This window comes from Artibeus jamaicensis, unplaced genomic scaffold, assembly GCF_021234435.1.
Source record: "Artibeus jamaicensis isolate MK-2021 breed Jamaican fruit bat unplaced genomic scaffold, CSHL_Jam_final scaffold_804, whole genome shotgun sequence".
NCBI classification, from domain to species: Eukaryota; Metazoa; Chordata; class Mammalia; order Chiroptera; family Phyllostomidae; genus Artibeus; species Artibeus jamaicensis.
In genome coordinates, this window is record NW_026522055.1 from 1,920,848 (window position 1) to 1,948,329 (window position 27,482).

Here is a 27,482-nt window from a genome sequence, read left to right on the forward strand (position 1 = left end):
AGGAGCCAGACCCGGCCTGTGCTGAGCCAATCGGGGAGGCTCCAGGGCCCCTGACGTCAGGGGGCGGGACCACACGGGGTGGAGTCCAAGCAGCGACGTCTCATTGGGCAGAGTTCCGAGGGGAGGAGCCACCTGGCTGCTTTCAGTCCCTGCAGCAGGACCACCAGCTGAGGCTGCTCCGCCAGGTGGTGCCTGCTCCTGGCGAAGTCAGCGACGGGGCCGGGAGGGCGGAGGTGTCTCTCTGCTCCATCCCTTCTAAATATCCGGAAAGCTTCTCCAGGACTGCTGAGGCCAAGGGCGGAGACAAAGGAGGCCGGGGCCTCTCTGTCCTACGCCGGCCCTCCTCGCGAGGTCGTCCAAGGCTGAGCGAGGACTCAGTTTTCCTCCATTGTTTTTCTGATCCAGCGCACGTAGTGGCACACACTCGTGTAGACGGCAGGGCGCCGGGGTCGGGAGCAGGGCTCCGCGCCTCCAGACACCACGCCAGCCAGGGTCCCGTGACAAATCAGGGGGCCCCCAGAGTCACCCTGTGTGTGTGGGGGGGGGCGGGGAGAAACAGAAACTGTTAGGCGAATTGAATTATGACATAACACAGGCCACTTCCCTCTTCCCCGGGACCCCCAGTTTCTAGCTGGCCCCAAACCCAGACATCCAGGTCTCCACTCCTTCCTCCCTCAGATTCAGGAGTCAAAAACCTTCAATCTCCCCTGGGTCCCTAGCATTCTGGGTCCCCAGCACCCTCTTCCCCAGGGACTTAGAGTCCGGACCTCCAGTTTCCTCCTCCCGTAGATCCAGAATTCTTGGTCCTGGCCCCCGTCCTCTCTCAGGAAGTCCCAGGTGTCCCAGAAGGATAGGCAGCGTCCTTCTCCTCACCTGACAGGAGCCGCGGCCTCCCTCCCACAGGCCAGCACAGAGCATGCTCTTGGTGATGTGGCCCGGATATGCGCGATGGCAGAGTCTAGGCTCCAGGATGCTGATGTTGGCACACTGCAGCGTGAGCGGGTACTGCACTGTTGAGGAAGGAGATCACAGGGGGTCAGCCGCTGCAGCCATGTCACTCAACACACCCGCCCATCCTTCCTTAAGGCGGAGCTACGGAGCCACAGCATAAGATTTTCCAAGAAAAAGGCCTGGCTGGTGTAGCTCAGTGGATTGAGTTACACCAGCTCAAATCCACCGAGCTCCAAGGGTTGCCAGTACGATTCCCAGTCAGGGCACATGCCTGGGTTGTGAACTGGGTCCCCAGTAGGGGGCACACGAGAGGCAACCAACACAACGATATTTCTCTCCCTCTCTTTCTCCCTCCCTTCTCGTCTGTCTATAAAAGTAAATAAAAATCTTAAAAAAGAAAAACATTCTGCAAGAAAGAAACAAGGGGCAGGTGACCGAGAGAATCCCAACATAAAAAAGAAACAGATGTACAAGAAGAGGGAGGAAGAGAGTGAGACAGAAAGGTGCAGAGAGCCAAGAGACAAGAAGACACACGTATAATTTGCCTAGAGGAAAATAGAGACCATAGCGGAAGCTAGAGCCCTCTTCAGGGGAAAGAAATTCTCAGAAAAGGCCATGAAGAAATAGAAGTGGGCCCAGAGATATCCAGTGAGGGGCTGTGGATTAAAGGGAAGGAAATATTTATAGGGAGAAGGTCATTGATAGGCACAGAGGTAAAGATTTAGAGATATTCAGTAGAGATAGAGTTACAGAATCTAGAGGCGGAGAAGGATATGTAACCCTAACCATATATACCCACGTATATAATGTATGGGTGCAAACTCAAGCAATCCAGGGGCTTTATGGGGAAATGGAAGTTGTGGTTTTGTGTTTATTCCACATCCACTCACTCTGCCCAACAATGGTTGCTCCTTTGGGAATGTGGCCCCAGCAATGCCAGTTCTTAACAAGGAAATCCTGAAACTTGGCTTTTGTGTAAAAGCGTCCAGGTTTTAGATGTTAACAGCAACACATTCCGGCGGCTTTTTTTGTTTTTTAAGTGAAGGCATTTTGAAAAGCAGCACTAATGTGGGAAGCAATTTTGGCTAATTTGCTGGTTGTTGATGGGTGACTCCGAGATAGGTAGGACTTATTTCGACTTTAAGACACATACATTTTTACATTTAAAGGTCCTGAAATCAGGATGTGTCTTCTGGGGAATGGGTCACATGAGGATCAATGGGACTGTCTTCCTGTCATTCTCAGTGGGTTGTGAAAATAATGAAGCACCTTACAGTTTATAGCATCTTAGATTTTTGATGGAATATATGGATTGATAGATAGACAGACAGGTGGGCAGGTAGTGGATAGAGATGAAAAGGCAGAAAGAGAAGAGGAAGAATTTAGACCCTCCGTATGAGATGGAAGAGAGTATGTCATGGGTGAGGCTGTACCCTTGGGGCTGGACACGGCCCCCCAGCCTGAGATGAGGCACTGGGTTCCCGGGGAGACGCAGGTGTGGCTGATGTTGAGGGGCTGCACAGCAGGTCCCAGCTGTGCCTTCCTGGGCAGACGGATCAGCATGATGTCGTTGTTGTGGTCTTGAGCTCTGAGATCCTTGTTGAACTCGGGGTGAGGGAAGAAGTCCGTGACTCGCAACAGCTGCTCTGGACCCTCCCATTTCCAGAGGTGATGCTCCCCAAGGCGGACCCACAGATACCTGCTGGGACATGCCTCAGGGGTCAAGATGAATGTCCACCAGGGTGCTGCGTGATTCTCTACAAGCTGCCTGTTTTCTCTGGCACCCCGTCATATGCGGGATGCCAGAGTGCTGTGTGACTTTGAGGAAGACACACAGTGTTTCTGGGCCTCTGATCCCCAGTCTGTCCCTTTGTCTGCCTCTGCTATTGTAGCTCTCCCCCAAAAGCTCACACCTTTTCCCAGGTCCATGCCAAGTGAGCCACCTTCTTCCTTGCGCCACCTGGAGCCTTAGTGGTGAACTGGGTCCCCTGGAACCATGTAGACACATGACTCCACCTACACCTCAAAAACAGCTCCACCCCTGCCCCCACAGGTCTGGTGGCTTCTGGGAGGAGTGGCTCGGAGTGTGTTACGTAGGGAGGAGGACGGAATGTGGAAAATCCCCAAGTTGGGGACCATCTGCATCCTCAGGCCTTTCCTGGCTGCCCCATCTCTCACCCCTCCATGCATTTCCTCCTGAAATCGAGCCTTAAGCCCTCTCTCACAGCACTTGCCATCTGCTTGCTCTGCTCTGGGTCTATGCCCTGGGCAGCGGTGGACTTTCTGAGGGTCTGTGTGCCCACCCCCCAGCTTCTGTTCTCTAACATTAGGGACCAGGCCAGTGACCTGAGAAGTCCAGGTGTGAGGAGTGTGAGGTTATTTCTATCTCTGTACCTTTCTGTCACTGTATTGCCTTGGCTCTCTATCTGGAGAACGAGCTCTCCCCCAACCCAACTCATTGTTAGCCCTGGATTCCTTCTATTTCCACCTCTCTGCTTTTCTCCTTCTTTGTTTTCCAGGCTGAAATCTGAGCGTTGCTCTCCTGGCCTAGCGTAGGCACCCGGAGCTGAAAGAGACCCCATCATGGAGCAGTGCATGATGGGAGAGCACCACGAAGCATCCCGTACTCACACCTGTGCGTGATCCCTGGCGGGAAGCGCATCAGATCAGGAAGGGCAGTCCCTTCCCAGGGATGGGCAGACCGGGTTTTAGGTTCTAGGATTCCATTAGAATGTCCAGAATCTAAAATTCTTGTACTCTAGGATTCTAACACCCTCGGAATCAACCGCTTGTAGAATTCTACAAAGCTCAAGTTCTAGGATGCTAGGAATCAAGGACTCTACTGTTTTAGTTCCTCTGAATCAAAAATTCCAGGATTTTAAGATTAACTGGATTTGGAGGTGGCATGGGTGGAAGTGAAAGATGATATGGGGGGGGATGAATGGGAATAGAAAAATACAATAAAAAAGTAAAGTAATTGCCCTGACCAGTGTGGCTCAGTTGGTTAGGCATCCTCTCATGAAGCAAAAGGTTGCCATTTCGATTCCCAGACAGGACACACGCCTGGGTTGCGGGTTTGATCCCCAGTCGGGGCAGGTACAAGAATCAATTGATCGATGTTACTTTCTCATATCAAAGTTTTTCTTCGTCCCTTCCCTTTCTCTAAAAATAAATAAATAAAATCTTTTTAAAAATAAAAAATAATTAGTGGTAATAATAGTAACAAAACTATATGAATGATATCTATGAGTTAATGAGCCTAGAATTCTAATATCCGTGGAGAATAAGACTAGAACATCCCCATTCTAGAATTCTATAAATCTATGATTTGGGAAATTTAAAAATCTAGAGTTCAAATAGTTTGAGACTCTAGAATTCTCTGAACTAGAAGTTTGGTAATTTTAAGAATCTGGCATATCGCGGGCCTGTGAAGCAAAGGGTGGCTGGTTCCATTCCCAGTCAGGGCACATGCCTGGGTTGCAGGCCAGGTCCCTGGTAGAGGACACATGAGAGGTAGCCACGTATTGATGTTTCTCTCCCACTCTTTCTCCTTCCCTTCCCTTCTCTCTAAAAACAAACAAATAATTATTTTTTAAAAAAGAATCTAGAATATTAGCATTCTAGGGTACTAAATCCACAAAAATTCTAGAAATGTATGAATAACCTTCTAGAATTTTTTTGTTTCAAGATTCTGGAATTCTACAAATCACAGTATTCTAGGAACTGTGAATCAAAGATTGTAGGACCATGAACATCTATGTCCGATGAATCTAGCCAGAATCTTCGGCATCTAAGATTCTAGTATTTCTCTACTCCTCCAGTGCAGCTACTGAGCCCTTGAAGTGTGGTCGGTCCAAACTGAGAGGCATCACTTATGAGAAGGACGTGTCCAATTTCAAAGGCCCACACAGAAGAGAGTGAGTTTTGGAATTTATGGATATTTAAGCATTGAGTAGATATTAAAATAATGTTATTTTGTGTATATTAAAAATCTATTATTACAATGATTTTTACTTGTTTCTCTTTCTCAACGTGTCTACTAGAAAACTAAAACTTACATGGCTACATTCTATTTTACTGGCAGAGCTGCTCTGGACTTGTAAGATTTTAATAGTGTCTGAATCTATGGAATCTAAAATTTTCTGAGGTTATCTCATGGATCTGAGATTTTAGGAGTCTAAGATTCTGGATTTCTCCAGGTCAGCGTGTAAGATTCTGGCAGACTAAATTCCAAATCATAGGCTCTTAGAATCTGATTATTTTAAAGGAATTAAGAACTGGAATTAAGAATGTTGGCTCTGTAATTCTGAGTTGAGCTTCTGGGAGCAGAAATAGAGGCTTAGCTCTTCTTGCCTACAGCTCCTTTTTCTAACGGAGACCCTTGTCCCCCCCCACCCTCTCCTTACCCCTAGTCCCCTCCCCAGAGTGGTCACTCACGGCTTGTGGCAGTGGGCAGCTGTGAGCAGCCAGCGGTCGCTGATGAGGGTGGCCCCACAGAAGAGGTGGGTGCGGTAGAAGAGGCCGGCCTGCCAGGGCTGGGAGTTGGGTTGGCATTCCTTAGCTCCGATGGCTCTGGTGTCTGCCCAGCTGTTCCCTGGGGGCAGGCAGAAGGCAGAGGGGTCAATGAGGAGCAAGGCGGGAGGGCTGGGGAGGGGTGCTGAGGGCAGGGACAGAAGGTGGAGGGTGCAAAGGGCAAGCTGCCGAGGCTGCTGGGGCCACGGAGAAGCCACAGGATGGGCAGGAAGGACCCTGGAGCCTCACCTGCCAGGAGAGAAAGCAACACACAGACAAATCCCAGCTTCATGATCTCTGGGTGCCTGGGTCCTGGGGCCCGGCTCTGACATCCTTGCTTCTTTAAGGTAAGCCATGTCATCTCTTTCCTCCTCCTGGGGCCACCCCATGATTAATCAGGGTTGAGAAATGTTACTGGGGGAGGAGGAAGCCCTGGGGCCTTGCCTGAAAACAAACCTTGACAAGGGAAGCCATGCAGGGAGACCCTCTGGCAGGAAAATCTGGCTGCCTGCGGGGTCAGGGCTTGGCTAACTGGGGCAGGGGGCCTAGGATGTAGGATTCTCCTTGGGTGTCTCCAAAAAAAGAGGGAGTCCCCACGCAGGATCTAGATACAGGATAATCCGTGGCCAGGAGGGGGAAGAGGGTGAGGAGGAAGATAGATTCCTAAGGTCGGGCCTGGAGGTGGGAGCAAGTTTATCTTGAGTGCAGCTGTGGTGAGCTGGGACTGGAGCGATGCCCAGAAATCAGGATGGAGGAGGGAGAAAGAACTGGGACTCAGAGGGAAGAAGCCACACAGGCAGGCAGGACGGGGGTGAGATGGGGAAAGAGAAAGAGATAAAAGAGATGGAGATAGAGACACAGAACGGTGAGAGAGAGAGAAGCAGAGACCACAATGATGACCGAGAAATGTGGTCCCAACTGGAGGAAACCTCAGTTGTAAGCTACTCTCTTCTTCACAACGACCCAGGTGGCTAACCCGCCTAAAACTCAGCACCTTTCCTATTGTCTTATTACCACCAGATCTTGGCTAAGTCTGGAGAACATTTTCTTTTTTTTTTCCACCCATCTTCTCCCCTCTATTTTCCTCCCCATCACCCCATTCTGGCTGTCTCTTCCCTCATCCCCCCTCCACTAGGTAGGCAGCCCCCGGAAGGGCCAAGCCCAGGTCTGACTCATCTCTGTGTCCCCAGAATCACCCTGTTCAGCTGGGCTCAGGCGGAGGTTACAGAATATGTTAATATTGAATGAGTGAATGTCTTTCTCAAGATCCTTCTCTTCTGGGTAAACTCCTACTCATCCTTCATGGCCCAACTTCGATGCCGCCTCCTTCAGGAAGACTTCTCTGATTTCTTTAAGCAGAGTCCACCGTTTGCTCCCCTGAGCACTCATGATCTCTTCCACCTGCCCCAAGCCTGAGTAACAAGCTGGGTCTGGGCTCCCTTTGAATGCGTCCTCACCATGCTATTGCCGTTTGGATCATGCATCTTGGACTTGCACTACACGGGACCAAATCTCAACATTGGCAGTTATGAAGTGTGTGAACTTGAGCTTCTCCCCATCGCTTCATCTGCTAAGTAGCAATAGTAACCAGGGCTGTAGGGGGATTAACGAATTCACACTACTGAGCACAACAGTGTCTGGCACGTGATATGCATTCAGAAAATACAATATGTCTAACCCCGTCCCAGAGAGGCCTTCCAGGACTGGAGTTGTCTCACTTCCACGCTGGACAAGGAGTCTTGAGACTAAGGACTGAATACCTACTGCGTGCTAAGTGCCACACTAACTGCTCTTACGGACCTCTCGGTGGCTACCTTTATGGATTGTTTACTCTGCAGCTGGCAGTTAGGTAAGCAATTCATGGTAACTATCTTATTCGCTTCTCACAAGATTCTTTTCCGTCTGCACGCATCCCAGGAAGGTGTGGAGGGAAATAGTGGTAGAGCATTCAAGTAATTTGCTCAAGGTCCCACAGTGAGTGATGGAAATACATCTTGTTCTATAGCTGGTGAACTCCGACTGACCCGCATTTTGCCATGTATAATGGGCATCCACGTTTTGGGCCCAAACTTTCAGAAAAAAAAAAAAAACCCCAACCGAACAGCTTTCATTTACATTTCTTAATTCAATTATATATATTTTTAAAGATTTTATTTATTTATTTTTAGAGAGATGGGAAGGGAGGGAGGAAGAGAGGGAGAAAAACATTGATGCGTGAGAGATACATCGACTGGTCGCCTCTTGTAGGCCCCCAACCAGGGGCCTGAACGGCAACTCAGGCACGTGCCCTGACTGGGAATTGAACCAGCGACCCTTCAGTTTGCAGGCTGGCACTCAATCTACCGCACCACACCAACCAGGGGTTAATTCAGTTATTTATTTATTTATGCATATGTAGGTAGTTGATTTCTGTAACTTGAGCATTTATTTGTGAACCCATTATGGCACAAGAAATCTTATGTAACAAATAACTACAGAACACAAGCACAGATACAAGGTATTTCGGGCACTAGCCATGTATAATTCCCACCCTTACTTTTCCCTCAAACATTTGGGGGGGGGGAGTGAGCGTTATACACAGCAAAATACCCGCACTGCCTTCTCATCTGAGAAGACTTCCTGGCTCCTTTGGGATGAGTCTTTGGCCTTCCTTGGGGCACACTGTACCTCTTTCTGTTACAGCATTGATCAGGTTGTCATTTTCCGTTCAATACTGTATCCAGTGGCCTCTGTGTTAAAGCACCATCCCAGGTGCTTAGAAAACCACAGCGAATAAGTCGGGGTCCCTGCCCTCATGGACTGAGTGGGACGAGGGGCGCAGATTATTATGGTGGACACAAATAAATGAGATTGGTTCAGCTATAACAAGGGCTGCAAAGGAAATAAAGAAAGCGATGAACAAGTGACTTGGGGGGAGCAACTTTCGCAAAGGCAACCCTGGAAGGCCTCCTTGAGGAGGTGACCTTTGAGTGGAGACCTGAATGCCAAGAATGTAAGGCATGCTGGTCTCCCTGACCAGACCAGCAGCTCCCCGAGGGCCGGGACCAGGGTGATGTGTCTGACTGACGTTTCCGGGGTGTGCTGTTGGGAGTGGGGGAGGAGTCAGCAGAAAGGGGCCTATGCAACAGTCTCCTGTAGTCTGTGAGGGCGGGGTTACCTGGTAGTCACCACTATGTTGCCAGCCCCACAAGGGGTCTGCCATCTACTAAATGCTCAATAAATTGGTGTTTGAAAGGAAAAACAAGAACAACCTGTGCTGGATGGAAAATTTCTCTTGTGATATGTTCAGCTGACGTTACGGCTCCAAATTCCAGGCTAAGTGGAGACCGTTTCAGAGAGAGGAAAAGAACCCATTTGCCCACACTTTCAGAGCAAAAAAATCTCAAAGATGATTGGAGATGGGGGTGGGGATGGAGTTGAACTTGAGTTATAAGCCTCAGGTTAGGAATGAGGATGGAGATGTGGTGAGATGGGATTGTGGTTCTTGGCTGGGGAGGGGAGACAGGCCGGAAAATTCCCCCTGAATTTCAGAGGGCTTCTTTGCGTGAACTTATCAACTGAGGTGAAGAGGGCTCCTCTGGTCCCAGAGGCTGGGATGCACGCAGGGTGAAGTCCCTTGGGGTCCAGTGTTCCCAGGACGGCAGAGAAAATACCAGATGACTCAAGCCAGCCCGGCTCCTGCTGGCACTGAATGAACTGGTGTTGGGTGGACCCGGACATGGGAAACAGTGGGAGGGAGGAAGGAAATGGCTCAGAGGTACTTCACAGACCGTCAGAGGCGGGGCGGACAAAGTGATTTTCCCATCAGCCCTTAGGAATGGAGATGGGGAGGGTGTGTGACTGTGGGGAGGCAGGATCAGAAACTTCCCCCCGCCCCCCCCCCCCGTGCTTTTCTCTCCAGCACACAGAGTTCTTACCAGGACCGGTTCACACATCATGACAACAAGCAACATTTCGAAACAGCACACCACCCACGGTGCTGATGCTTTACTGAGAATTACCATAATGATCTACACAAACACACACACACACACACATGGGTTATATCATAGTCTCCTTACAACCCATCTATGAGGTAGGCACGTCTGTGCCCCCACTCTCCCCGGGATGGAGGAAAAGGAGGTCCGGAGAGCTCCTTGGCTTGTCTTGCCCAAGATCACGAGGCAGGAGACACCAGAGGAAGCCAAGGTGGGTGATGGATAGCTCCTCTCAGAGAACGGCTGGCCGCCAGCTTCCTCGACTCTCTCGAACAGAACTTAGCCTCCACCTCCTGTATTCTGGCTTCGACGTGGGCAGAGAAGAGCAGTGGGCAGGAAGATGGGGGAAGAGGAGAGATGCCCGCAGGTAAGGGTGGGCGGCAGAGGTTGGGAGTGGGCAGGGGAGACCGGGCTGGAAGCCAGGCAGAGGACGAAGGCACCACAGCACCACTGGGTCAGTGGGAGCGAATGGTTTTCTCAATCCAGGAGGTGTATCTGCAGATCTGCGTGTAGACAGCTGGGTGCTGAGCAGAGCCACAGGGGTAAACACCCCAGGAAAGGATGCCTTGCAGGGTCTCATCACAGACCAGAGGGCCACCGGAGTCACTCTGCGGGGAGGAGGAAGGAGAGAGCCAATAAACACACCCACGAGAGGGCTGCCACTGCAGGGTCTGAGGTCGCAATGGGGAGGGAGGGGTCTGAGTGAGGTATGAAGTGCAGTGGGATGCGGTGGAGTTGGACTTGGGTTATGGGCGTTGGCTTGAGCAATGAGAATGGAGACGTGCTCAATGAGAATAGAGCTGAGATTCTAGCACCTGGTGGGAGAGGGGATGGAGACGGATCTGCAGAGAGAGGGGGGTGGGCGGGGGGGGATGGTTAGGAATGGCTTGATGAGGGGCATGAGGCTCAGGATAGCTCAGTAGATTGAGCACCAGTCTCCAGACCAAAGAGTGGCTGGTTCAATTCCCAGTCAGGGCACAGGCCTGACTTGCAGACCAGGTCCCCAGCGGGGGTGCTCACAAGAGGCAACCACACATCGATGTTTCTCTCCCTCTCTTTCTCTTTCCTTTCCCCTCTCTAAGAATACATAAACAAACAAATAAAAATCTTACAAGGAAAAAGAAAAAGGGGCTATGTAAGACTAGAGTAACCACACAGGATGGTCTGATCACAGATCCTTACCTGGGCAGGTCATGGCCAGTAGTCACATTCCAGGCCCACAGCAGCCTTAGCAAAGGCCAGTCTTTATCTACATCGAATGCTGCCCAAATTCTTATGCATTTAAGATAACATGCCTTTGAAATGTGAGAGCCTCTATTTTTCTGAAAACTTCAGAGGTACACTAGTTGGCAGGAGATCAAGACCACAGAAGCCCTCATTATCTTGTGGCCCGCATACCCTCTCTGTACCATGTACTGTAAATGTCCAGGTCAGCCTGGACCCACGGAGGTCAAAGCAGTGTGTAACTCCTCACGTTACTTTGGGTCCGGTCTAGAGATTTCCCAGCCTCACTTTCTCCTGCCTCCCCTAAACGACCACCAGTGGATTTCACGGAAGCTGTGCTTATGTCTCATCTTTGATTCCGAATGTATTAAATAAACTGGGAGCCCTGGCTGGTGTGGCTCTGTGGACTGAGCACCAGCCTGCAAACCAAAGGGTCATTGGTTCGATCTCCAGTCAGGGCACATGCCTGGGTTGTGGGGCCAGGGCCCCAGTAGGCAACCACACATTGATGTTTCTCTCCCTCTCTTCCCTTCTCTGAAAATAAATAAATAAAATCTTTAAAAAAGAAAAATAAATGAACTGGAAAACTGCTATTCTCCGGAGCATTTTTTTTCAATCCATTGAGATCTTGCTTCTAGGCATATCTTCAACATTTTGACTCAAATTAAATTTCTATATAGGTTTGGACATTCTGTTGTGGACAGGGATGAGGCTGGGGTAGGGATGGGATGGTGCTGGACATGGGGGTGACGTCTGGCTGGGGTGGCTATAGGGCTGGGGACAAGGGTGGGACTGTTTGCTTTCCCATCACCTGCCTATGCTCACCCCATGAGTCGGAGACCCTACCTGGGTGGTCCCTACCTGGCAGGGGTCCTGACCCTGGTCCAGTCCTGCACACATCATGTTGTTGCTGACGACACCAGGGTAGAAGACATCACACTCTCGGTGGCTCAGGATAGTGACTCTGGAGCAGCTCAGGCTTTTGTTGTACTTCACTAATGGAAGAAAACACCAGGCTGCCCGGGGATGCAGCCCCAGTGCCCCAGGACCCAGGAGTCCAGGCCCCCAGCCCCTCCCCCCTCAGACCCAGGAGCCCAGGCCCCCCAACCCCTCTTCCCTCAGACCCAGGGGTCCGGGCACCCCAGCCCCTCCCCGCTCAGACCCAGGAGCCCAGGCCCCCAGCCCCTCCCCACTCAGACCCATGAGTCCAGACCCCTCCCTCCTCCCCCCTCAGACCCAGGAGCCCAGGCCCCCCAGCCCCTCCTCCTTCAGACCAGGAGTCTTGAACCCCAGCTCCTCTTGCCCTAGATAGAGGCCCTCGAGCTCTTGCCTCTTCTTGCGGAGGTGGTGCCCCAGCCAGCGACCTGGCACTGGTCCCCGGCCTGGGCACAGCTGTAGGGCAGGCGCAGGGTCTGGATGCGAGACCCAAGCACAGCAGGCCTGCCCAGCTTCAGCAGCATGAGATCGTGCTCATCTGTCCGCCTCGGCAGGATGGGGCCGGAGCCGTGGCGATACTTGGGGTGCACGATGGAGACCGTGGTTCTTCGGAGCTGCTCGCCCTGAAGCAGCAGCAGGTGGTCGTCCCCAACGCGAGCCCACAGTGGCCTGGGGAGGGAAGAGCCGTCTGGAGGCAAGGCCTTTGCAGAGACTGAAATTGGACAGAGTCCCTGGGGAGGCTGGTGCAGGCAGTGGGATGGGGTAGACACCTGGATCCCTGAAGGGGGCTGGGGACTCCTGGGCTGGGGGGCGGAGGGGACTAGGGGCACAGACTCCTGGGCCTGAAGCAAGAGTGAGTGGAGGAGGGGAGCCAGGCACCTAGATTCTTGGGACATGGGGAGGAACCATGAGGTGTATGAGTCCCTGACTTCTGTGTGTGTGGGGGTCTACCTGGGCAAGCCCATCTTTTCCCGCCTCCCTCAGGGATTCCTGAGAGGAGCCATTTCTTTCAGTTCTAAATTCCTAACCACACCAGACCTTGACTTCTGTCTGCTGCGCTCAACTATCTACAGTTACCTACACAGAATACAAGCAGTATCAAAAGGCGCCTAGAAAACCTAAGAAGGATCACACCTCCCCCTGGTGGCCACAGCACAGCCCCACCTGTCCCCGTGGAAAGCGCTCCAGAACGGACCCCCACTGGGCTGGGACAATTCCAGACCCTTCAAGTCCAGCCCTATCCGCCCCGCACCCTTCCCGCCCACCGCGAGGGCAGTTTCCACAGAGGTCTCGGGGCGTCCCCGAAGAGCTCCCCTACTTGTTGTTTCCACAGTGCGCGGCCGTAAGCACCCAGTTCTTGTCCACCAGGACGCCCGCGCAGTGGAACGACAGGCCATTGAAGAGGGAGACCTGCCAGGGCTGCGAGCCGCGCGCGCACTGGGCGCCGAAGACCTCGGGGTCCGAAGCGGTGTCGTTTCTGGGGAACGTCGCCTCCGCAGCTGGAGGAAGGAGGTGACCATCAGGGCAGGGCAGGGCAGGACAGGGCAGGGCAAAGGCTGGGTTTGGGGTCAGTGCGTGGCCTTGGGACGGAGCTGGGGGTGGGAGGGGCGCAGCCAAAACCCGGGAGAAAGCGGAAAGTGGGGGCGGGGGAGGAGGGTCTTGCTGGAACCTCTTGGAAGCTGAGGAGGAAAAAGGGCGTGAAAAGGGGAAGAAGGCGGAGACGGGTGGAGTGGAGAAATGGGACCCAACCGGGTGGGTCTGGAGGGGCGGGGATAGACCGCTGGGCTGGGTAGGTGAGGGGTAACTGTGGGAATAACGCAAAGTGCTGGAAAAGGGGGCTAAGGCAAAAAGCTATGGGGAAAGAGGTGGGATAAAATAGGGCGGAGGAAGAAGGGACCGGGACAAAACGGAACGGAGCGAGGGGGCCGGATTAGCAAACGGTGAAGTAAGAGGTGAGGAAAGGAGGCTGGCTGGGAAGAGTGGGAGAGTGGATGCGCGCGCGGCCGGAGCCGGGGCGCAGCATCCTGGGCGGAGCGAGACAAGGGGCGTGGCTGCCCTGGGGCGGGGCCTCCTTCGGGCCGGTGGGTGGGTGCTGCGGGGGGATCCCAAGCCCCGGAGCGGAGTGCGGGCGTTGGTGGTGAGAGCTCACTCTCGCCTTGGCCCAGGTCTCGGCGCCTTCCACCAAGCCCTGACACCCGCCTCACCCCAGAGTTGCGCCATCAGCAGCGGCAGCAGCAGCTTCGCCCGGGTCAGGGCGCCAGAGGCGGCAGAAAGGTGGAGTTGTGGGGGTCTCATGGCCGGGACCTGGGCTTGAGGGGCGAGGAGCGAGTTAAAATAAGTCCTAACCAAGACCCTCATCCCGCCGTGCCCGCGCGCTTAGCCTGGGCCACCCCAGCCCGCGGGGACAGTGTAACCTGCGACCCACGACCTCAGGGCGGGCCGACTGGAGATTCCAGCTGAAACAGCGGTAAGGGGCGCAATTATCCTAATGATGCCCCTGGCTGCGTCCTCCCGCCCTCCCTAAGCCGAAGGGAGCGCCCTCCCTCCTGGGTGGTACTGCCCCGCTGCCAGCCTCTTGGTACATGGGGTTTCACCCTCCTGCACAGGGAGGGTAAGGATCTAAAGGGAATCGAGGCTCAAGCAGAAGCTGCTGCCCGCGACCTGAGGATCCCCAACCATAGCGATGTGCATCCGCCTCACCTGAGTGTCACCAAAAGGAAGGAGGGAGGGGACTCCCAAGGACCTCTACCCTGCCTTGTAGCCTTCCAGGATCCTCTGCCCAGGGACCCCTGGCCAGACCTTCCCTTTTAACCTCGCAGAGCCCGGAAACTACCCCGCCCTCCCTCCAGGGCCTCACCCCCACCTTTTCCCTCTCCCTAATTATACCGTGGGCGCGGCTGGCACCCAGCCTGAGCCCCAGATTCCTGTTCTGGGAGCGGCCCCCTGGAATACAGGCTTCTCCCATTGCTCGAAACACCCTTTTTGGAGCTGTACTTTGTTTGGGATGTCCCTAGGTCTCCGGAGTCAAGAAATCTTCCTAGGTGGGGACAGAGGGTGGTGGGCAGTGTTGGAGAGAGGTGATCCAGAGCAAAAGAGAAGAACATAAACAGGGAAATGCACACCCGGAGTGATCCCATAAGAGAAGCCAGGAGGCTGACAGGAAAGGAGGGAGGGAAGGAGGCAGAGAGACAAGAGGGATTGAAGGGAAGAGTAGGGGCCACACAGACGGATACCCAGAGACAGGGAGAGGAAGATGGGAGAGGAAGTGGGGGAAGGAGGCAGAGACGGAGATGGTCTGAGCTTGAGTCCAGCCCCACAACCAGGGCGGTGGGCTTGGTCAGTGTGTGTCCCAGGGACCAGCCCCCATGTGTGTTTCAGGGGAGGTTTGGTGTCATTCCCGTGTGTGGTCACCGCGCATCTTCCCTGTCATCCCTGTCTCCAGGTGACATGCAGGCCCATGAATCACAGGAGGCTGCAAGAGGAGTCATCTGGCCCTCAGCTGACTTCCTCATTTCAGGTGAGGAATGGGAGACTCAGAGAGGGCAGTGCCTCGTGGGAAGTCACAGAGCAAGTCGACCTAACAACCAGGAGGCCCCGGTCCCCACTCTGGGCTCTTACCCCTCACGCTAGCTACCTCCCCTGTGAGGGAAGAAGAACATCAGAAAAGAGCCTGGGCACTGGACTCTTTGCTCAACAACTTCTCCAGCGAGACATGAGTTAACTCCAGAGGTTGTCCAGCTCAGCGCTGTCTAATAGCATTATTTTCTGCAACTGTGGCAACGTCCAATCAGTACCATTCAACAGGACAGCCAATGGCGCATTTGGTACGTGTCAAGTGGGACAGAAGAACGGCGTTTCTGGTTGTATGGGATTATTCATTTCAACAGTCACCAGTGGTTAGTGGCTGTGAGATTGGCCCGCACGGGTCTCAGAGAACCACCTACCTGTGCTGGAGGCTGGAATGAACACAATGGCAGCTCCCCTTTGCTCTGTCTTCACTAGCATAGGCACACTGACCGCCCGTGCTAGTGGGCATTCTGCATGCACGACTGGACGGGTGAGAAAACTGAGTATCAAGTCGATAAGGCTCAGTTGTTAAGGATGACTCCCTGCTTCGTAACTCCTTGCTTTTCTACTTCCTGGCTGTGTGGCCACGAGCAAGTGCTTTGTTTCACTGTGCCTCAGTTTCCTCCTCTGCAGAATAGGTGTTATACCTGCCCTGACCTCATTGGGTTCTTGCGAAGGTTCGGTTAATTGACTCGTCTAAAAGCCCTTGGGCCAGGGTCTGGCACACCGTAAGCATTCAAAAGATTAATGTTTATTAGCATAAAATTTGTGCCAGGACTGTCACTGGGGCTGGGGCTACAACAGGGAACCAAACAGGTAGTGATGGGTGTTCACTCTCAGAGTCACAGGTTACTACAAGGCTGAACGTGAACTCAGGTCTCACCGATTCCAAACCCGAGTTGCTTATTAAAGCGGCAGCATCTCCCTAGTCAAGGAAGCCCAAAGAAAGTGTGTAAAGGGGTCGGTCGTGGCTTGGGCTCCAGGATGATCAGAATGAATGGGAACCACATCATCACGGCAGCATGGGGTGCTGGTGAGGACGGTGAGCTGGTCCCGGCTTAATTGTTCTTCATCGTCTCCTTGATCCAGTTCACGTATTTGCACACCTTGGTGTAGACACCAGGCTTTCTGGTGATGGCGCATGGGTCCTGGCCCCAGGAGATGATGCCTTGAAGAGATCCGTTACACACTAGAGGACCTCCGGAGTCACCCTGTGGGTGGGGAGGGAGAAAACCAGTCAGAGAGGATGGGGGCTGTGGGAGAGGGGAAGGTGTTGGGCGTGGCGTTAAGCAGGAGGTAGGTCTAGCCTTGGGAGTGTGGTGCACATTGGGGGGCCGATCGGAGGCGAGGCTGGAGTTATGGGTAGGAAACATGGGGTTAGGGTGGAAAATGATTAGGGGGATAAGTTAGGGTTGGGATGAGATCGTGGAGGGTAGGTGAAAACACAGCCCAGGTTGGAGACCCAGGCCCCGCCCTGTCACCTGGCAGGAGTCCTTGCCGGACTGCCGGACGCTTGCGCACACCATGGTGTTCGTGATGTTGCCCGGGTAGGCGTCCTCACACTCCTCGTGGTCGATGATGGTGATGTTGGCACATCGCAAGGTGTGGGGCAGGTGCACTGTGGAAACGTCAGGAAGGGGCGTGGAGACCAGCAGCCTGCTGGCTCCCTTCCCTTGCCCCAGAGCTGGTTCTGCACCCCGCACCCAGCCGGGGCCTTGCCCTGAATCCTGTCCCTGCGTTCGCTTACAGCCAGCTCATCTCTCTTGCTTGTAACAACAGCTATCGAGTAAGTTCTCAGTTGCTCTATAAACATGATCTCCCATTCAGCCCAATTAGGTGGGCGTGATTAAGCCTCATTTTATGGAGAAGAAAACCAAGGTTGAGAGAGGTGAAGCCTCTTGCCTAAGAAGATCTCACAGGCCACAGGTGTGGCACCTGTGACCACGCTTCTCGTGTCTGTCTGACTCGGAGGCCCACACTTTGGTCTCCACGGCCTCTGCCACCCCAGCCCTTTCCACTCCTCCTTTCAATGTATCCCACTCCTGACACCCCGGGGCAGCCTCCTCTGGTAACACTAGGGCTCATCTCGGGGTTTCCTACATCCTTCCAAATCATGGCCACCCTGCCCCCACCATGTCCCCACCCCATGGAGCTCCTACACTGGGGGCTGGATGTGCTTCCCCAGCCAGAAATGAGGCAGCTGGTGCCCGGAGAGACGCAGCGAGACGACAGGGTGAGGGGCCGCACGGCCCAGGTGATGAAGGCCGGTGCCTCCATCTTCACCAGCATGATGTCGTTGCGGTGGTCTTTGTTGGGGATGCTGTTGTTGAAGTCTGGGTGGGGGAAGGACTCCGTGGCCTGGCGGATCTGCGTGTGGCGGTCCCGCTGGTGGAGGTTGTGATCCCCCAGGTGAACGGTGTACTGGCTGAGGTGGGAGGGGCCATCGGTCAGAGGTGCGAGGGTTTGGGGGGAGACAGGGGGTGGGGCGAGAGGCACTGGGGGAGGGGGAGAGCTGAGCGCACAGGAGGGAATAAAGGGCCACGCCCCCACTTCCAACCCCACCCCTGGCTCCCGCTGAAAACGCTTCCTAACTGGACCCCGATCCCAACACCCAGCCCCGCACCCAGTTCCGACATCCTCCATGCTTTCCTCTTCAATCCCAAGTGGGGCCTCCGCCATCAATGCTAACCCCACCCTACTTTTCTCAACCCTACACACATTCTCCGCATCCCCAAGCCTCTTTCCATCCAGCTCCCCCGTCTCCAGCCCCCTCCCGGCCCCGCCCCAGCCCCCGCACCCACGGCTTGCGGCAGTGGGCAGCAGTCAGGACCCATTTTCGGGCGATGAGGGTCGCTCCGCACAGCAGCCGCGTGTTCTGGAAGAGAGCCGCTTGCCAGGGCTGAGAATGAGGGGGACACTCGTGCCCCTGGATGATCCTGGTCTCTCCCCCTGCGTGCCCTGTGGAGGGTGGGGGGCACAAGATGGGGCTCAGGCCTGAGAGGACTCTCAGGAGAGAAGGGGTGAGTGTCCGTGCCCCAGCCTGGGGCCCCCCTGGGATGCACTGTGCGGAGGATAGACCACTGAAACCCTTCCATCTCGGCTGGCCACTAGCCACTGTCCTGAGCTCTTTGAATGTCCCCCACTCCAGCCCAGCAGCCCTGAGCCCTCCCCTGGGACCCTCCATGACCTCTTCCTCTTCTAGCACCTAAAGGGATGTCACCGTAAAGCAAGGACCTCACTGTCACCCATATATCCATTCAGATGCCCTCTGGGTTACTCTATTTTGAATAGGAGCCTTGTCCACGTCCAGAATGAGAGGGCTGGGGGATTCTAGAGGCCGCAGAGGGAGGCCCGTGCCCTTCCCCTTCGCCCACCGTACCTGTCACCAGAACAAGTGTGATTAACCGCAGAATCGTCATGGCCTGGAGGGGGAGAGGGCAGGCCCCAGGATCTTCTGGGAACAAGGAGGTACAAGGGGCGGAATCACTTCATGGGGAGACTTCGGGCTGGGTCGTGCCCTCTCCTCTCTCCCTCCGACTATCCCCGGGGAGAAACTACAGGCCTGGAAAAATCTCCTCATTCTCACAGCGCCCCGACCTCCAAAACCTTACAGGAAATCTTTGGTAGGGAGGGTGGCCTCGGGGCCTGACCTCAGCTCGAAGCTTCTCGTATCCAAGGAGCATGTGGAGAGAGGCTGGGAGAGCCTGTGGCCAGGGCAGGTGTGGGGCTGGCCCTGTTTTAAGTCGGCCACTGGACCTCTGAGATTCACTTTGGAGAGTGCTTTTCTCTCCTTGTCCACCGGAGACCTAGCCGGGCCCCAGCAGCTCAGGGCGGGACAATAAAGGGGGGCTGGTACCCTGTAGCAACCACCCAGGGGGATATGGGCCCTTCAGGGGTTCCCCAGGGTGCAGAGGGGGCTCTGCCTGGGCCTGCTGAACCCTTGCGTTTTGGAAGGACAACTGGACAAAGCTGGGAGGGAGGGGCTGGTCACAGGAAAAGTCAATGCCCTCAGCTGCCCTGGCCAGCAGGGGTGGAGGTGGAGGGCTGGACTCGGTGACAGAAGCTGGGGTCAGAGGTCACCGAGGTTGGGGGCAGCCGGTTGGAGAGGCAGAGAGACAGGGACAGCCCCCACCCAAGCCTGGAAGGACAGAGCCGAGGGAGAAATGGTGCCGAGGCCCAGGAGGCCTGGTGCTCTGTCCGGAGCTGCCTGCAGCAGGGACCTCCCCTTCCCTCCCAGACTCACGGGCTCTGGGGCTGGGGCTCCGGGGGCCCACGGTGGTGGTGGTGGCGGCTGCGGCAGGCTGGGGCAGGCTGGGCCGGAGTGCAAGGCACCAGGCAGGCAGGAGGGAGGGGGGTGGCCCGTGATGACTGGGCCTCCCAGCCCTGCCTTATTGCCCTGGGGGCGGGGTGTGTGGGGGGGCCCTCCCCAGACGGGCCTCAGAGGCAATGCCGGCTGCCTGCCTGCCCGTATCACCTCTCCAAGCCCCTCTCCTCTCTGCTTCTCTCGGTTCCCCCCCCCCCCATCTGTCTGTTTACACCCTGCCCTGTCACTCCAAATCTCTCTCTTCATCTGTCATTCCCCCGCCTTTCTGTGATTCTGCGTGCATGTCATTTTCAGGCCTCGGCGTGGCTGTGTGTTCCTGTCTTCGTCTACTTCTGCTTTTATCTCCCACGCTCTCTTTTTCTTCTGGGTGTCCATCTCTGCCCCCCTCTCTCCCTCCAGCTGTCTTTCTCTCTCTCTCCCTGTCCCTAAAACCCTCTTCTCCTCCCTCATCTCCTCCTGTGCCTGCCCCTCCCTCCCCACAGCCTGAGCCCAGGTGGGCCCCTGGCCTCCTTTGGGCCCCTCCCTTCTCCATTCCAAGGTGGGGCTGCTGCCAGGCGAAGGGGCAGGACAGCAGGGTGGGGGAGGCAGGTTGGGGCCTGTGGGAGTTGAGGCCTCAGAGTGGGAAAATCAGGGCTCCTCTGCAGACCCTTCCCTCACCCCCTCTCTCCCCACTCCCAGTCCTCCAGGAACCCCAGGGACCTTGGATGGCAGCCACGGCACTTACTGGCTGTGTGACCCGGGTCCGATGACTTCCCAGATCGGAGCCACCTCATTTTCCTCGTCTGCAGACTCGAGGGACAATCCCTGTTTCTCCTGGCTTGTTATCGATTAGATCTCCTTGCCGTCTTGCCCTCTTCTCTCCCCTAACCAGATGCGGAGCAGGACTGCCGGGTAGGCCTGGGTTCTGGCAGCAGCCAGGCCTGGCCCCAAACCTCAGCTCTGCCTCTTCCTACCTCGATGACGTAGGACAGGGGACTCCACCCGCGTGAGGCTCAGTTTCTTCATCTGTGACATGGGGGTGACAACCCTGCCTCGGGATGAGGTGGGGACGAGGACTTCAGCAGAACCAAGGATAGGAGGCGCTCAGCAGATGTTCTCCCGGCTGTCACGGCCGCATCTCAGATTCCGTTTCCACTCGCTGGGGGGAAGTTCTCTTTCCACCTCAGGGAGAGGCGGTGAAGACAGACCCCAAGGGGATGGGCAGGACCATTTATTCTAAGAGGTAGCCTGGGTCCTCTTACCTTCCACGGGCTGCACCCCACCCTCTGTCATTGCAGACATAAAAAACGAACCCACACTCCATGTTAACTTTAATGCATGCCCAACTCCAGCAGAAGAACCAAGTCGCCATTGGCTAGGTGGAGGAATGTTACATGTTACAGACATTTAATTAAATGGTCATGAATTTTGATTTTACACGTTGTCATTTGGTATCTTGCAGCCAACGATTTTTTCCACCTTCAGGTCCTTATGAGCCTTTGAAAAGCTCTGGGTTGCTGTGCCTGTTGTGTCAGATGAAGAAAAGTGCACCCCCCCCCACCAACTTGTTTTGTTATAAATAACTTTTTCTATTCCATGTCTGCGTGGCCCCCAAGGGAAAGCCCTCACACTCTCTGATCTGTATTTCCATACCTGGGGGTAGGTGGTGAACTGATGAGCCCTCCCCCTCCATTCTCAGGAAAACCACATAGACATCACCCATTCTCAAGTTATTTTTATTCCAAATAGTCACATACTCCCTCCTCCTGGAACCACGAGTCTTAGAAGGGCTGGTTGGAGTTGGAGTTCCAGGAAGAAGATCCTCAGACCAAGATAAGTGAGAGTTGGGGCTGACAGTGGAGGAGAGGCTGGAACTCCGGGGGTCCCAATGGCCCCCAAGCTGGGGGTGGAGGTAGAAGAGCAGGTCAGTTGTTCCGTATGACCCTCTGGATCCAGTTCACATATTTGCAGATATTGGTGTAGACTCCCGGGATGCCTCCTTGCCCGCAAGGCCCCACGGACCCCCAGGACACCAGACCCTGAAGAACTCCTTTGCACACCAGAGGGCCACCAGAGTCACCCTGAAGGAAAAGGGGGAAGGAGCCTGGCCTGAATAGGGGAGAAAACCTGTTCCAGTTTCCCCCACCGCAACCCATTCCTGGGCCTGAGGACAGGGGCTCCAAGTCTTGTCATCGGGGAAAGAGCACAGCCAAGTTCCAGAAAGACAACAGCAGTGACTGAACAGTAGCGAACCCTAGGAGCTAAACCCAAGGAAGAAGGGCGGCACTCTGCAAAGGGTAGTGAGGTCCCTCAAAGACAATGGTTATGACTCTGACCAATGAGGGAAGAGGACACGGTCACCAACGACCAATCCCAGAGAAGAAGGGCGGGGCTTCACAGAGGGTAGAGAGGTCCCTCAAGGACAATGGCTGGGATCCTGACCAATGAGGCTCGAAAGCACAGGCACTGATAACCAATCCAAGCAAATGAGGGCGGGATTCTGTAAGAGTTCCTGAAGGGTGATGGCTGGGGCCCTGGCTGGAGGGGTGAGGCAGGCTTCCTCTCCGGAGGACCCAAGAGGGCAAAGTAGCAGAATTTGAGGGTGAGAGAGCTCTCCAGCCCTCTTTATGCCTCCATCTTGAAATCTCTCACAGGGGCCAGTATCAGCTGGAGGATGGTAGGGGGAAGACTCAGGACTGGAGAGGCAGTAGGTTATCTGCCTGAGCGCCAGGTGCCCTGCCGGCTGGTCCTTTGCCCTTCCCCATCTCCCTCTCCTTTCTCTGCCCACCCTCCCTCTTCCATTCCCTGGCTCTTCTTCCTGCTCTGTCTCCCCCCTTTATTCTGTGCCTGCCCTTCTTTCTGACCTCAGCTTTCTCCCTCACCCTTTTTCTCTGACTCACCCTCCCCATTTCCTCTTCTCTGTCCCCTACTTCCTGTCCTAGGTGACCACGCATTACCTGGCAGGCATCCTCCCCCGGGACGCCGCCCGCACACACCATGTTGTCCGTGATTCTCCCAGGGTACACGGCTTGGCAGGCGGCAGTGGAGACGATGGAGATATTGAGGCATTGGAGCAGGTCTGGGAAGGGGTCTGAGGGCGGAAGATGGATGCTGAAGTTCTCCCCTACAGCTCCCCACTTTGCAGACACATGCCTCCTCTCAAGGAAGCTCAGTCCAAGCCTCTAACCCATCCCCTCCCTGCGACCTCCATTACAACCCTCGAACCTCCAAATTTCTGATTTATGACTTGATTTCATAGTGACCCTTGACCCCGGTCCTGTTATTAACCTCTAACTTTGAGTGCCATAACTCTAGACCCTTTTAGTCCCTCCAACCTCAGATACAGTGAATGTGTCTGACCTTCAGTCTCAGCTGTTGTGACCTTCAACCTTCAATCTTACCATCCTTTGATTTCAAGTTGACCTCATGTCTTCTCTCTCCTGACCCCATATTTCTTCTCTTCACCTTGAGTTCCAACCTCAGTTCTACACTCTCTAAACCCTTGGTCCCTACTCCAAAGTGACCTCTGATCCTAGTTTATTTGAACCCTGACTATGTGACCCCTAACCTCCGGCTCCATAACCCTAAACACTATGGCTTCCCCCAATTTCAATCCTTAGGTTGTGGTCAGCTTTTGCAACATGTGTATCCTATGACCTCAATTCTTCAATGACCTCGACCACCAGAGTCCATGACCCATGACCTGTGACCCCATGATCCTGTTTATATATGCCTTTTGCCCCAGTTTAATGACCCTCGATGGCATTCTGACCTCTAAGGACATCGTTGACCCATGACTTCTGACTCTGTACGCAACCCCTTAACCACTTAGACTCCCGAGACCTGATCCGCCATGATCTTCAGCCCCAAACTACAACCCTGATGTTTGAACATTTACCCAACCTTCCTCTGACATGGTGTTCCTCCTGACCTCTCACTCTCCACCCGGATTTGGCCCATCCTGATCCCTGACCCCAGGGCCCCCTTACTCCATGGTCGGTTGGTGGTGCCCCAGCCTGAGATGTGGCACTGAGTGCCAGGCGCTGCACAGCTGGTGGGAAGGGCCAGGGGCTGGACGCTGCGGGTCAGGAGGACGGGGGTGCCCAGTCTCAGGAGCCGCAGGTCATGCTCGTGACTCCTCCGGCTTCCCTGGTAGTCGGGGTAGGTGATGGAGAAGCCACTGCGCCGGATCTGTTCTGTCCAGTCCAGGCGACTGAGGCTGTGCTCCCCTAGGCGCACCCAGTACCTGCTGGGGGTCCAGTTGGCTCAGCAGGTGGACCACCCCCAGGCCCCCAGGACCTCCTGCTTCTCTTTCATGTCCCCTGTTCCTTGGCCCTTGTTCTCTGTCTTGGGTGCCCTCTCTCCATCTCTTGGTCTCTGTCTCCATCACCCAGTGTTCCCCAGGCCGCTGCATTGGGTCCCCTTCTGATTCTCTTAGTTGGCGAGGCCCACAGGGGTAGGGGCATCTTTTAGTCTCCTTTGCTGCTCTGTTCCCACCACTGAGGGGCCTGCCTGGGCTGTCAATCTTGTTGAGAAAGTGAATGCTCCTCTTTGTCCTGCTTGGATTTCTCCCTGTCCCCACATCTCTCCATCTCCTTCTGTCTGAAACTTTCTTTTTGCATGAAATCCAGACCTAGAAAGCCCAATGTGCTGTCATGTGACACATGGGGCCACCGAGTCTGCACAAAGAATCTGGGTCAGACCTGAGCCCAGGGCCCAACCTGGGTCAGAGAATGGCTGGGGCTGGTGACAGATGCTTTATAGGGAAGGGACTGGGATTCGAAAGAATGGGAGGTGGGTAGGCAGGTTCCTGGACCCTCCCCCTGCCCTCCACCCCACTGAACCCCAGCCAGCCCCACCCCAGGCCCATTTTTTGAGAAAGTCCTACCCTTTGTCTAACCTCAGAGTCTCTTCTGGCAGGACCACCTCCTTTCTCCTAGACACTCCCTCCCGTGAGCCCCTACCCCCAGCTCTCTCCTCCCATCCCCCATCTTTGCCCACTCTGGCAAGAGACACAAACAGGGGGCTTACCTGCCGCTGCAGTGAGCAGCTGTGAGGACCCACCTGCGGTCAACGAGGACCCCCCCACAGCGCAGGTTGGCACCTTCAAACAGCCCCACCTGCCAAGGTTGCGAGTGAGGAACACACTCCGTGCCATTATAAATCTTCTCTGTGGATGCATGGCTGAGCCCTGAGGACGGGGTATGGGCCAGAGAGGTGAGGTCAGGGACTTGGAGATTGTGGATCAGATATAGAAACAAATTCAGAGATGGCGAGACACAGAAAGAAAAAGAAGCGCCAGGAAGACAGAGACCCTGAGAGAGAGCCGAGCATAGGGAGACACCTAGTGATGTATAGAGAAAAGATACAGTGTAACCCCAAGAGATACAGAGAGGAAAAGAGGGAAGCAGGAAGAGAGAGAGATGCTTAAAGACAGGAGATAGCGAGAGCAAGAGAGAGACAGAGAGAAAGAAAGGAGACACAGTCACAGGGGGAGGTAGAGAGGAGGTGGATCAAAAAGATACAGAGAGAGGTGAGGAGACCCTGGGCACTGGAGGTGAATGAAGGCACAGAGTCAGCCCTTCTCCCTGCCTCACTGCCAGGCTGGGGCCAGCACTGAGATGGGGAGATGAGTGTCCCTTTGTGGGGGAGGTAGGGACTCCCCTTCCCCCTGAGGAACTCACCAATAACACACAGGAGCCAAAAGATGCAGGACCCCATGGTGGGCCACCTCCAGGTTCTGAGGAACAGGTAGGGGGATTCTCAGAGATGGCTCTCTTCTTGTCGACCCGCTCCTCCCTTCCTCGCCCTTCTCACATCAGCTCCACGAAGAGGGGGTGCCCTCCTGCCCCGTCTCTGCCTGTCTCCTGGCCCGCCCGTCACCCCCCTCACCTGTGACTGCCTGCCTCCTGCTCACCTGGTCTCTCTGCCTGCTGGGTCCTCCATGTGGCTGTCACAGTTTCAGCTTCTCTGCGTCTCTATTATCTGTCTGTCCACCTACCCGCCTATCTCGTCACCTGCTGGCCAGTCAACGCTCCCACTGTCCACCTGGCTTCTCAGCCAACCTGTCATGCTGCCCCACCTGTCCCCCTCCTTCTGTCTGTCTGTCCCAGGCCTGTGGCGGCTGACACAGCTTTTAACCGTCTTTGTTCTAGCCCATTCAATTTCCTGGTGGAGGGAAGGGGATGAGGAAGACACTGGGTGGAGTGCCCTCTAATCCCCTGGAAACTCTTCCAGACACGGATGACTCTTAATTGAGTTTCACAGATGAAAGGAGGAAGGGGAACAGGGAGGGGGCCTGGGATGGCTCTGGAGGAAGGCAGGACCCCACCCCTTCTTTCCTTCTCTCCAAACCAGCCAGCCGTTCCTCCCGCCTCATCTCCTGCTGTTGACTCAAGGTCGTCTCCCAGCTGGGCTCTAGTTCCAACACCAGTGAAATAGGTAGGCTCCGGGAGGGCGGGGCTCAGGGACACCTGGCTGAGGGGGAAGTGAGAGGCAGGGAAGTCTAAGGCAGAGAGAGTCTGGGAAAGAGAAGAGGAGGAGAAGGAAGAGACTTCATATGAGGTGACAGAAGCAGGTTTGCAAACTGGGTTCTGTGGATGTCTGAGGCTGACGGAAGGTTGTTTTTAATAATAAGATTTTCATTTATTGATTTATTCATGGGTTGACTCTTGTATGTGACCTGACCGGAGATCGAACCTGCAGCCTTGGTGTGTGGAGGGCTATCGGGCCAGGGTCCACGAAAGGTTTTTCTTTGCAAAAGGGGTTCCTCCGAGAAAGGAACAGAAGGGTGAGGGAACAAAGAGGAGAGGGCTCCCCACTCCACTCCCATGTATTTTGGGGGGATCTTTTCCCCTCTGAACTTAGAATTACAACATTTCAGGTTTTGATTTGTTGTGAAACACCACCTAATTTCTCCCTTTTTTGTGGATTTGTGTGTGTGTGTGTGTGTGTGTGTGTGTGTGTGTGTGTGTGTTGGGGGTGAAATCTGGTTTATTGAGGTGCAATTTACATGCAAAAAAATTCACTCTTTAGCCTCAGTCAGGAGCTGTGCTTCTGGAACCTGGGCCCACCTGACTTTTCAAGAAAAGCTGGAAATTCAGACTTATGTTGGGACATTTCCCAACTCCCAATATTGGCCAGTGTGCTCTTCCCAAGAAAACAGCTATAGGCCCAGAACAGAACTCTTCTTTCTTCCCTCTTCACACATCCCTCTCACTCTCTCTGCTTTTCTTTTTCTTTCTTTCTTTTTTTTTTGAAGTAAAATTCACATAACATAAAATCGGGCATTTGAATGATTTTATAGTCTACTATTCCACAGATTCCATTGCACTCGCCAAGCTGTGCAACCATTACCACAATCCAATCAAGAACGTTTTCAGCCCTGGCTAGTGTGGCTCAGTGGATTGAGCACGGGCCTGTGAACCAAAAGATCGCGGTTTGATTCCCAGTCTGGGCACATGCTTTGGGTTGCAGGCCAGTTCCCAGCACGGGACACACAAGAGGCAACCATACATTGATGTTTCTCTCCCCCTCTCCTTCCCTTCCCCTGTAAAGATTTAAAAAAAAAAAAAAAGATTTCATGTTCCCTCAAGGGACCCCCATACCCATTCAGCTGATGCCCAACAGATGAATGGAGAAATAAAATATGGTCCTCTCACACAACAGGCTATTATTCAGCTGTAAAACAAGAATGAGGGCCCTGGCTGGTGTAGCTCAGTGGATTGAGCACGGGCCTGCGAATCAAAGGATCGCGGTTCGATTCCCAGTCAGGGCACATGCCAGGGTTGCAGGCTGGTTCCCTGCAGGCCAGTTCCCAGCAGGGGATGCACAAAAGGCAACCATACATTGATATTTCTCTCCCTCTCTCCTTCCCTTCCCCTCTAAATATAAATAAATAAAATCTTAAAAAAAAAAAAAAGAATGAAGCGCTGATATGAGCCACAGCATGGATGAACCTTGAAAGCCTGAGGCTGAGTGGGGGGTGGGGAAAGAGACACAAAAGACCACAT

At 54.3% G+C, this 27,482-nt stretch overlaps 4 protein-coding genes across 6 annotated transcripts; all 4 read right to left on the bottom strand.

Moving 5' to 3' along the window:
* Nucleotides 1–374: 374 nt before the first annotated feature.
* On the bottom strand, nt 375–5,776 carry KLK9 (kallikrein related peptidase 9). Its single transcript, XM_037149023.2, has 5 exons — nt 5,713–5,776; nt 5,389–5,545; nt 2,385–2,650; nt 874–1,010; nt 375–527 (listed from the first exon to the last, which is right to left on the bottom strand). The coding sequence occupies exons 1-5, from the start codon at nt 5,753–5,755 to the stop codon at nt 375–377; spliced, it is 756 nt and encodes a 251-aa protein (XP_037004918.2). The 5' UTR covers nt 5,756–5,776.
* Nucleotides 5,777–9,346: 3,570 nt separating this feature from the next.
* Nucleotides 9,347–14,374, bottom strand: KLK10 (kallikrein related peptidase 10). 2 transcript variants are annotated; one of them, XM_053659766.1, is made up of 6 exons: nt 14,301–14,364; nt 13,805–13,904; nt 12,919–13,099; nt 11,995–12,269; nt 11,526–11,659; nt 9,347–10,048 (listed from the first exon to the last, which is right to left on the bottom strand). In XM_053659766.1, exons 2-6 carry the CDS (start codon nt 13,893–13,895, stop codon nt 9,896–9,898), a joined length of 834 nt encoding a protein of 277 aa, XP_053515741.1. In that variant the 5' UTR covers nt 13,896–13,904; nt 14,301–14,364; the 3' UTR covers nt 9,347–9,895. The 2 variants fall into 2 exon arrangements, with proteins under 2 accessions (XP_053515741.1, XP_037004895.2); XM_037149000.2 differs by having other exon boundaries at nt 9,348–10,048; nt 13,805–13,909; nt 14,301–14,374.
* A 1,569-nt stretch (nt 14,375–15,943) lies between these two features.
* KLK11 (kallikrein related peptidase 11) lies at nt 15,944–19,481 on the bottom strand. 2 transcript variants are annotated; one of them, XM_053659772.1, is made up of 6 exons: nt 19,411–19,481; nt 18,547–18,621; nt 17,969–18,125; nt 17,327–17,592; nt 16,649–16,785; nt 15,944–16,378 (listed from the first exon to the last, which is right to left on the bottom strand). In XM_053659772.1, the coding sequence occupies exons 2-6, from the start codon at nt 18,584–18,586 to the stop codon at nt 16,226–16,228; spliced, it is 753 nt and encodes a 250-aa protein (XP_053515747.1). In that variant the 5' UTR covers nt 18,587–18,621; nt 19,411–19,481; the 3' UTR covers nt 15,944–16,225. The 2 variants fall into 2 exon arrangements, with proteins under 2 accessions (XP_053515747.1, XP_037004901.1); XM_037149006.2 differs by having other exon boundaries at nt 18,547–18,618; nt 19,411–19,465.
* Nucleotides 19,482–21,244: 1,763 nt separating this feature from the next.
* KLK12 (kallikrein related peptidase 12) lies at nt 21,245–25,483 on the bottom strand. The gene is made up of 6 exons (XM_037149007.2): nt 25,388–25,483; nt 25,155–25,210; nt 24,502–24,661; nt 23,460–23,719; nt 22,428–22,561; nt 21,245–21,551 (listed from the first exon to the last, which is right to left on the bottom strand). The coding sequence occupies exons 1-6, from the start codon at nt 25,414–25,416 to the stop codon at nt 21,396–21,398; spliced, it is 795 nt and encodes a 264-aa protein (XP_037004902.1). The 5' UTR covers nt 25,417–25,483; the 3' UTR covers nt 21,245–21,395.
* Between the last annotated feature and the right edge of the window lie 1,999 nt (nt 25,484–27,482).